The 11,194-nt window shown below is 41.7% G+C and overlaps 1 protein-coding gene across 1 annotated transcript in view; it reads left to right on the top strand.

Annotated features, from left to right (window-relative positions):
• The first annotated feature begins 1,424 nt into the window (after window positions 1-1,424).
• Window positions 1,425-11,194, top strand: part of entpd1 (ectonucleoside triphosphate diphosphohydrolase 1) — a 129,738-nt gene continuing 119,968 nt past the window's right edge. The window contains exon 1 of the mRNA XM_060842149.1: window positions 1,425-1,505. Within this exon, the coding sequence (XP_060698132.1) occupies window positions 1,487-1,505 (19 nt within the window). The 5' untranslated portion in view covers window positions 1,425-1,486. The remainder of the gene's footprint in view (window positions 1,506-11,194) is intronic.

The following is an 11,194-nucleotide window of genomic DNA, read 5'->3' as shown; positions in this document are numbered from 1 at the left end:
AGGCCAAACAGCTCCACACTTTAAGGTTAACTACCTGCCATAACACCTCACCTTTACCTACAACTTTTCTGTCAAGTACCTTTTGTGTTTAACCCCTCATTACTGCCCCTGGCCAGGATTGCTGGCTTCAGCTAGTGCCTCACCTGGGTAGGTTTCTTGGCCTGAGTGGGATACACGCCTAACATTGTTAACAATAGAAAAAATGGCCTGCAAATCTGGTTGTGAGTGAGGCTCCTCCTGTTTAAGTTGGATCTGGGACCTTTTTAGTATTTTTACCCAGTTCACTTTTGCGGTTGGGTCCTCAGACCGTTGTAATTGCCTTTATTTTAGACTCTATTCAGAGGAAGTAGAAAATGAGGTCTGCAGATGCTGGAGATCTATTCCTGAGATGCTGCCTAACCTGCTGTGCTTTGACCAGCAACACATTTGCAGCTGTGATCTCCAGCATCTGCAGACCTCATTTTTTACTCGGAGATCACAGCTGCAAATGTGTTGCTGGTCAAAGCACAGCAGGCCAGGCAGCATCTCAGGAATAGAGAATTCGACGTTTCGAGCATAAGCCCTTCATCAGGAATAAGAGAGAGAGCCAAGCAGGCTAAGATAAAAGGTAGGGAGGAGGGACTAGGGGGAGGGGCGATGGAGGTGGGATAGGTGGAAGGAGGTCAAGGTGAGGGTGATAGGCCGGAGTGGGGTGGGGGCGGAGAGGTCAGGAAGAGGATTGCAGGTTAGGAGGGCGGTGCTGAGTTGAGGGAACCAACTGAGACAAGGTGGGGGGAGGGGAAATGAGGAAACTGGAGAAATCTGAATTCATACCTTGTGGTTGGAGGGTTCCCAGGCGGAAGATGAGGCGCTCCTCCTCCAGCCGTCGTGTTGTTATGTTCTGCCGGTGGAGGAGTCCAAGGACCTGCATGTCCTCGGTGGAGTGGGAGGGAGAGTTAAAGTGTTGAGCCACGGGGTGATTGGGTTGGTTGGTCCGGGCGGCCCAGAGGTGTTCTCTGAAGCGTTCCGCAAGTAAGCGGCCTGTCTCACCAATATAGAGGAGGCCACATCGGGTGCAGCGGATACAATAGATTAGGAAGGTGGGGTATAAACATGGATAGCAGTTGGAAAGTTGTTGAATTAATGTGCCCCATGTTAATATCTGATAAGAGTAGCAAATAATTGGTGTGGAAGAAAGGGAACATGCTTGTGTATGAAGACCTTTTATTGGAGGGCAAACAGATGTTTGGATTCAGATATCAAACATCCGCAGGATTTCTTTATTGTATTCCTCTGCCGGTGTTTGAAAAAAAACCCAGAAAGGCTGAGGAAGTGTTCGTTCGTTCGTTTATCCTTACAAAAACAATGGAATTCATTTCGCCCTGTTCAGCCTGAGAGGTTTATCAGATCTGTGACTCCTCCCACTGTTGTCAAAAGCAGTCCCCGAGTTGGCAGAAAGCAGACAAACGGAACCCTCTGGAGTTAGAGAGCGGTACAAAGCGCTGAGATGGTTGGAGCACGGCAAGGTAGGGGGAAATCTCTCCAAACTTAGCCACTGAAAGGCAGAAAGCAAAAGGCGGGCAGGGGTAAAACTGAAAGTGACCAAAGTCATTGTTAGTCTGTTGCATGGACTGGAGGTGCCGGTGTTGGACTGGGGTGGAATTTTTTTTTGCATGGAGTTGCTAGTGATGGATTAAATCCGGGAAAATTCAAAAAGCTGTCTTAGAATGAATTGTACCTCGTGATCTCAGACTACCGCCTAGCATTTGTCTCACAAGCGTCACTTAAATAAATGAAATGTTTTGAAAAAACCTACTGCGGACGACATCAGCTGAACGCTTGGACGAAGCCATCGTTGATTTTACTGTAAAATCCTTAAATGCAAATTCACTGAGACTAGCCAGACGAATGGCTCACAATGTAGGAATTCTGTGCAGATGCAGTCTGTGCCTCTGAGATAAGGTTGTACAGGGTGTTACGCAGGCCGGTATATTGGTTCTCACTGTATGTGTCGCAGTCGCAGTTTCTGAAATGACAATTCCCACCTCAGCGACATCTTTTGCTAACACGGCCATACAAACAGACCTAAAAGGAGCGAGAGCCAAGTTTGTGGGACAGGCACTGTCTGAACCTGCCTTGTCATTGTTAGGTTTCAGTCTGCAAAAGCTTACAGTCTAAAACCGTTTCTAGTCAGGCTGCTTACTAGTTAAACAGGAGTTTCCTCTAAATAAACATTTGGATAAACAAAATCCTTGCCTTTGACCCCACGTCACAAACTCCCTTGCCCAGCCGGGGACTGTATTGCCATTCTCTGAGGTGGAACTGCACTGTTTCTCACCTTTTGGGGTTGTTATATCCACCTATTTCCGCTTCTTGTGATATCGGCTGGTCTACCGCTCAACCCCCTCGCTTGTGCCTTTGTTGTCTCAAGACTCCACTGTCCGGTTCTGTTCACCGATAACTTTATATAAGCCAAAACTCTCATGCTTGTGACCTAACTTGCGACAAACCCCGTTCGCCTCTCGCCCCACCTCGCTGACCGACAGTTAAATAATAATAGCTTTAAACTTCATATCTCCTCGCCCCCTCCCCACCTTACCCCAACCGTGCAGGTCCATCTGCTAAATCTCCACACATCTGAATATCACACTGACACTGAGAAAATCTGTCGCAGGAAGGAGCTGTGGGAATGGATGATAGGAACATAATTCTGGGTCTCGGGGTCTGTCCAAGAGGTGAAAAATAAAAGCAGAAGTATGTAATTCATTCCCTTAAGCCAGCCCTATAAGAACATGAGTTGATTAAGATCTGATTGTTGCCTCATTCCTCTTTCCTTTTCCCCCTGCCCTGCTCAGCCTGTCTAACTCAACCTTGATTACTAGAGAAGTGAATTCCTGGTTCCTGTGACCCTTTTAAGTAGACATTCTTCCTCATCTCTGTTTTAAGTAGAAGTCCCCCTTTTTAACCACTCCCTAGCAATAGGATCCCCCGAAGGGAAAAATCCTTGAGTACCCACTGTGCCAAGCCCACTTATTAGAATATTTTATGTTTCAATAAGATTATGTTTCATTCTTCTAAACTTGGATAAGTCCAATTTGCTCAATATCTCTACAAAAAGGGTGGCAGGTTGGCTCGGTGGCTAGTACTGCTGCCTCACAGCATCAGGGACCGGGGTTCGATTCTAGCCTCAGGCAACTGTGTGTTTGCACATTCTCCCTGTGTCTGCATGGGTTTCCTCTGGGTGCTCAAGGTTCCACCCACAATCCAAAGATGTGCAGGTTAGGTGGATTACCTGTAGTGTTAGGTGCATTAGTCAGGGGTAAATTTAGGACAGGGAATAGGTCTGGGTGGGTTACTCTTCAGAGGGTTGGTGTGGGTTTGTTGGGCCGAAGGGCCTGTTTCCATACTGTAGGAAAATCTAATCAAAAACCCATCCCCTCATTATAGGAATTGAACCTTGCCTCCAGTGCAAGCATATACGTTATAGAGTCACAGATGTATAGCACGGAAACAGATGCTTTGGTCTATTTCATTCATGCTGACCAGATATCCTAAACTAATCTAGTCCCATTCACCAGCACTTGGCCCATATCCCTCCAAACCCTCCCTATTCATATACCCATCCAAATGCCTTTTAAATGTTGTAATTGTCTCAGCTCCACCACTTCCGCTGGCAGCTCATTCCATACACACACCACCCTTTGTGCAAAAAAGTTGCCTTCTAGATTCTTTTTAAATCTTTCCCCTCTCACCCTAAACCTATGCCCTCTAGTTCGGGACTCCCCCACCCCAGGGAAAAAGATTTTGTCTATTAATCTGATCCATGCCCCTCATGATTTTACAAACCTCGATAAGGTCACCCTTCAGCCTCCGACGCTCCAGGGAAAACAGCCCCAGCCTATTCAGCTTCTCCGTATAGCTCAAATCCTCCAACCCTGGCAACATCCTTGTAAATCTTTTCTGAACCCTTTCAAGTTGCACAACATCTTACCTGCGACTCCACTTTCAAGAACTATGAACCTGCACTCCAAGGTTTCTTTGTTCAGCAACACTCCCTAAGGCCTGACCATTAAGTGTATAAGACCTGCTCTGATTTGCCTCTCCAAAATGCAGCACCTCACATTTAAATTAAACTCCATATGCCACTCCTCAGTCCACTCGTCTATCTGATCAAGATCCTGTTGCACTCTGAAGCAATCTTCTTCGCTGTCCACTACACCTCCAGGTTTGGTGTCCTCTTCAGGCTTACGAACTATATCTCCAATGTTCACATCCAAATCATTTCTGTAAATGACGAAAAATAGTGGCACACCACTGGTCACAGGTCTCCAGTCTGAAAAGCAACCCTCCACCATCACCCTCTGTCATAAGAACATATGAACTAGGAGCAGGAGTAGGCAATCTGGCCTTTTGAGCCTGCTCTGCCATTCAATAAGGTCGTGATTGACCTTTTCATGGCCTCAGCTCCACTTATCCGGCCTCTCACAGTAACCCTTAATTCCATTATTGTTCAAAAAAATCTATCTTAACTTTAAAAACATTTACTGAAGTAGCATAAACTATTTCATTGGGCAGGTAATTCCATAGACTTTCAACTCTCTGGGTGAAAAAGATCTTTCTCAATTCTGTTCTGTCTTCTGCCTTCAAGCCAGTTCTGTATTCAAATTGCTAGTTCTTCCTATATTCCATGTAACCTAACCTTGCTAACCATTCTGCCACAAGGAACCTTGTTGAATATCTTAATGAAGTCCATATAGATCATGAACACTGCTCTTCCCTCATCAGTCCTATCCATTACTTGTTCAAAAGCTAACCCAAGTTAATTAGGCATGATTTCCCATGCACAAAATCAAGTTGACTATCCCTAATCACTTCTTGCCTATCCAAATACATGTAAATTCTGTCCCTTAGGATTCCATCTAGCAATTTGTTCACCATTGATGTCAGCTTCACCAGTCGATAGTTCCCTGGGCTTTCCTTACCACCTTTCCTAAATAATGGCACCGCATTAGCCAACTTCCAGTCTTCTCGCATTTTACCTGGTGATTATCAGTGATACAGATATCTCAGTAAGAGGCTCAGCAATCACTTCCATAGTTTCCTCCAGATTTTGAGGATACACTTGATCAGGTCCTGGGGATTTAGCCACCTTTATGTGTTTTAAGACACCGAGCACCACCTCCTCTGTATGTGGACATTTTTCAATCATTATTTCCATTGTGTAATTATCTTAATGTGAATTTTCTTTGTGTAATTATCTTTGCTCATTAGTACAGCTACCAAATTATCATGTTTATTAAACACACATTAGAACCTCCTTTACTCTATCACATCAAATATCACTGAGTATTCATGGTAATAATTAGCTGCAAAGTGGAGCTCTAAAGATGTGTTTTGAACTATTTCGGACTTGTTGAGGAGTATTGGGTTTTAGCTTCTAGCCCAGTTCTAGTGATGATTCCCAGTCCAGAGGACCTAGTTAAATGCTCAAACTTTGGGTCAGAGTTGGGGCACAGTTCGTGGTATTGCCAGTCTTATTTGATTGCTCTAATTTTTTGATCATAATTCCCTTCACACTAGCTAAAGCATTGCACATGGACTCCAGTGGAAGATGAAATAGTAATTTGGGGTTTGGTGAAGACATCAGCTACCTAAGAACAGCAACAACAACTTACATTTGTATAGCAGTTTCAAATGCACTTCACAGAAGAAATCAGATTAAAATTGACATTTAAGGAGATTGAATTGTGGAGGAAGTTACCAGCAAATGTGACTTTTGTAATGTAACTTGTGTACATAAACATAGAATGCTTACATTACAAAAGAAGCATTTTCCAGTTCTTGGGCAATAGTCTTATCAGTTAATGTGATGAATGTTCATACAGAGTGCGCACTCTGAATCAGGGACTTTCTTTTGAAATGTCCAAATGCTAGGTAATTGTCTATCAGAAGTTTCGACATCTTGGACTATTCCTGTGGAGTCAGTGGCATTAGAACTTCAACTTGATCTTGATATGCAAATCCAGTCCATACTATTGCAGAGATCATCCCATCAAAAGATCTGCGCCAATGATCTTAAGTCCCACAGTCAGGGACCCTTAGCTTATGACTCTGTTTCTGACCCGCAGTTTTTGTCTCCGTTTCTGACCCTCAGTATGTGAATCTATTACTGATTCTTGGTCTGTGTCTCTGTTTTTGACTCTCAGCCTATGTCCCCTTACTCACCTTCAGTTTGTGTCTCTGTTTCTGACCCTTGGTCTGTCCCATTACTGAGCCTTGTCAATGATCTCTTGCTATAACTTTCCAATCTGTAAAACAATCTGCCATATATGCTGAAAGTTTGCAGAATTTCCTGTTCAATTCTAAATGTCTAATGTCAGTAATACATTTGAATACATTTTTTGATGTTCTCTTTCTATTTCTTCTACTAGGATGTCCAGGCTGCATTTGTCTAATGCCACCTACGAATTAAACATAATTTCTCACTTTTGTTTAGAATTACCCTATATAAAAAGCACAAAATTTAATTTGTTCTTTGATCTTTTCTACCTGCTCCATCTATTAAAGACCTCTTAGCACATCCTGAGAACTCACTGTTAAAGTCTTGGCATTTATTTTCATTGGCAAAACACATCAATTTTTCACAGATTTCAATTTATTTATTGAAACATGCATGCTTTCAAAAATTCATTGTGAGTCCCTCTGACTAACTTTTGCCTTATCTAATGATGAATAATTGCACCCATTATCATTAAACATTTGTGGATGTGTCAGAAAATTTGTCACCTTTGTACGTATGTCAGTGTGGTTTTGAGCTGTGATCATTATATAGTATTTGAATGAGACATTTGCAGTTTGTGGTTCCTGTGTTAATGACACGAGGCCAATGCATCTTTGAATGTTTTGTACTTGGTGATCATACTGACAGTGCAGTACTTAATAGTTGAAGACACAATAATTAACTATTTCCAGCGAGAATCTTACACATAATATCGTAAGAAACAGATCAGATGGCCAACAATGTCCATGAAATATCTGATCTTTGTAACGACATGATTCTAAGACATTAAACATTTTGAACCAGGTCCCTATACAGTAGTTTGTTGGAGAAAGTGAGGACTGCAGATGCTGGAGAGTCGGAGGCAATCTTCCTGATGAAGGGCTTATGCCCGAAATGTCGACTCTCCTGCTCCTCGGATACTGCCTGACCTGCTGTGCTTTTCCTTATTTGATCCTATAGTTTTTGATCCTATAGTTTGTTGCCTTCTCCATTATAATATGTTTGAAATCTGGGCCTTGATCCTCCAGTCTTTAGGCAATGGGAGACCCAATCTACCCCAGAAGATACCAACTGGCAACCGCAGAATTCTCAATGCAATTCTATGTGGCAATTCCCCAGAAAGTTTAAACTTACAATGAGCAAATACCCTGCAACAGTACTTAGCCCTTACCAAACTAGCAATGATATTTGACTCGAGAAACCATGTTATGATGGTAGCAAGTTGCCAATGAAAACTAATGTTGACAGCTGGTTAGTGCCAACTCTTCGATATTAAAGGCTGAAATGACGACAGCTGTAGTGACAGCTATCTGCCATTCCTCCTCATCTACCTGGGTTAGAACTGAAGTTATAACACAACTAAGATGAAAATGCTGCAACCTGTGCTGATGCAAGCATGTCAACAAGAAGTACCTGCAACACAGATTAGAGAGACCAGATGGGCAATGTATATGGTCAATTTGACATAGCACGTGGACACTGTCAGAAAAGCTGAGGCTTTTACTTCTATACAAGTGATTATGCCCCAAAATGTATGGACAGTATGCATGGACTGCAGTGTTTAGTGAAGGTACAAATGCAAATATAACCTCTTTAGGTATTTTCTCTGAGAGATACTCAACAAACTGGCATAATGCACTTTGTACAATCAGGTAATTACTTCCAATGGGTCTGACATCTCTTGCGCTATATGACTTGAATATCCATATATTCCTTTGGAATGGATGCCCAAAGCATTTATTTGATTGAAACAGCAGGACCAACAATTATTAGTCTACCAGCATGCACAAGTCCAATTACTATTACAAACGATGAAGTAACTAATCCACCAGTTGCAACACCAAAAATTCCAGATCTCAACATCAAGTATATCCATCACCTACCTGACTGGCCTATATCCAGGTTTGATGCTATCAACTTTAAAGATGATATAGCATTACAACTGAGTGATGATGCTGACCCCACTATCAACCCTTCTCATAAGTGCAGCCTCACTTTCAAGGAAAGCTCAAATTGGAATTGGGTTTCTTGGTACAAAATAATAGCATTTCAAAAGCTGAGCATCATGCTGATTGGTGCAATTCTACTACTTGAAGAAAGATGGCATTCTACATGTATGTTTAGATGCAAGGCAAACTAACTATTGAACTTGAGGAAAAATGTCCTACACTGGAAGAGCTTAATCTGAAATTCTCAGGAGCCAAACATTTTTTTCAAGTTTGATGTTAAGAATGGAAACTGTCCTTACATCTTTCATGGAGTCATAAGATCTGACAATTGTAGAAACACTTTCATAGATATTATTTCCTCGATTACCATTTGGATTATCCATCAGGTGGAATATATTCCAACTACATTTGGATATATCATTGCAAATCTACCAGGTTGTCTCCGTATCACATTCAGTTCTCAGAAGCACTAAACATGAACATGGCATAAGCCTCCTTCTGTTCATGATGGTGACAGGGATATATGGTCTGTTTTCAACAACAAAAATGTCAGATAACATAAGCCAAATCAACTTCTTTGAGTGGTACCAGACCTGATGCTACCAAACTAGAGAGAATATGGAAAATGCCTATACCACAAACAAAGCTGATTTACAGAAATGTCTCGAGTTTTTCAACTGTCTAACTAAATGCTTTGAAATTTGCCATCAAAACTTCTCTTCAAGAGCTTCTCTGGAAAACTACATTAAACATTTGACAGGAAGACCGCCAACATGTTCTTCAATGTCTCAAAAATGCTTTATCACCCAGTCAACATGTTCTTCAATATTATAATCCCCCTAAACTCACCACGTTGGAAGTAATGCATCAGAATGGTCTCTGAACAATTCTATTTCATGATGATAAGCTTATTGCATTTGGTCCTAAGGGCTTTAGCACAGCTCAGGCAAACTACTTCAAAACTGGGGAAAAAAAAATCTTGCTGTAGTTTTCAGGAGACAGCAGTTGCACATTTATCTATTCAGCATGTATATAATTGTTCTTGTCAACCAGACATTATTGGAAATGATCTGTAGAAAATCAGAAGTGCATTTCCTCACTCCAGCAATTACTTCTGAAATACAGCACAAGCCAGGCGTCCAAATAACTTTCTGATGCTGCTAGTTAACTTCCAAATCCTATTACGAACCCAAGATATTTCCACAGACTTTAAAGTGGATATTATTGAATCTGAATTATAAGATAACACTAACATTGACCTCATCCATTTGGCCTCAGACAAGCAGAGCAGTTTCAGTAGGCTATATCAGATGACAGTCAGCTGCAACAGCTCAAGAAAATCATCATCAGCAGGAGACACAAAGATATCCAACAGGTCCCAACAAACACATTCTGTATGGCCAATCAAATATAAACTAGGATTTACAAAGAATGTAATCTTCAAAGGCAAGCAAGTCAAAATTCCAAAAGTTCCATGTCAAGATATGGTAGACCATGTTCATCCCCCTTCCCACCCCCAAGGGAGTTACATTCCAGGATCTACCGTGGAATCCCAAAACCGCAGATAGGAACGAACCTATTCATATCAATGGGAAAAGTACCTCCCTGGCAGCCTCCTGGTCCCTGGTTCTGGAACATTCCCTATAATATGTTCCATCCACGGAAAACATTTCTGTGGTTATGGGGTTGCCCTGTACATTCTGGTGAGTGACTATTCCACCAAATTCTCTTGTGTGCAATAAAGCAAACTTATTGTTCACCATGTTCGGTATGATTGATGTACTCAGCAGATTGTGTTTGATAATGATCTACAGTACACTAGTGCATCCTTCCAAGACATGTAGGAAACTGCATTTCTGTGGGTCTGGAGTCACATATAGGCTAGACCCAATAAGAATGGCAGATTTCCTTCTCTAAAGAACCCTTGTCAATGAAAAGGGGTTTTAATAACAATCAGCAATGGTCACATGATTTTCATTAAGCTAGCATTTAACTCTAGATTTTTATTGAATTTAAATTTCACCTTCTCTCATGGTGGGATTTGAACCCATGTCCTCGGAATCTTAACCTGGGATTCTGGATTACTAGTCCAGTGATATTACCACTAAATTAACACCTTGGGAAGAAAGGTGAAATGGGTACAACAGCATGAAGATGATTATCCAAACTTGAAGCAGGCCAAACCATCAGAGTTCACACATATTTGTGGGAAGATACTATGTTATTGTGTCTAGCCTAGGTCTTATTACATTGCAACGAGCAATGGTGAAGTCCTGCAAAAATTAGACAACAAATCTCAACTGCATAGTATGTCAACTCCAAAAACTGGAAATATCATACTAGTCATCAAACAGACCCACTTACAAAGTCATAAAAGCTCAAGTAGACAATATTCCTGATGAAGGGCTCTGGCCCGAAACGTCAAATTTCCTGTTCCTTGGATGCTGCCTAACCTGCTGTGCTTTAACCAGCAACACGTTTTCAGCTCAAGTAGACAATAAGCAGCAATTATCTGACCAGGTAGCTTGCTGGGACATTTAGTTTAGGTTACATGATTTAATTTAGAAGGGCTGTCTTTTAGCTCACTGTTTCCAATGGCATTCCAAACGATTCTTCAAAAAAAAATTAGAACTTCACAGCACGATTTATCTCCACTTTAGAATTCCCAAATAATAAAAAAAAAGTGACCATGCAAGTTGTTAGGATGGTAAAGAAGGCATATAGCATACTTGTCTTTTTGGCTTGGGGAGGTGAGTACAAGAGTCAGGATGTCATGTTGCAGTTTTATAAGCCTTTTGTTTGGCCACACTTGGAGTGTTGCATTCAATTGTCACGTTACAGGAAGGATGTGGAGGCTTTGAAGAGGATGCAGAAGAGGTTTGCCAGAATGCTGCCTGGATTAGCAAGTATGAGCTATTAGGAGAGGCTGATGGGAGATTTCATATGTCTATAAAATTTATGAGATGCATAGATAGGGTTGATAGTC

This window comes from Hemiscyllium ocellatum, chromosome 22, assembly GCF_020745735.1.
Source record: "Hemiscyllium ocellatum isolate sHemOce1 chromosome 22, sHemOce1.pat.X.cur, whole genome shotgun sequence".
Lineage (NCBI taxonomy): Eukaryota > Metazoa > Chordata > Chondrichthyes > Orectolobiformes > Hemiscylliidae > Hemiscyllium > Hemiscyllium ocellatum.
The sequence above is the reverse complement of the archived record's forward strand: the minus strand, read 5'-3'. Positions and strand labels throughout refer to the sequence as shown.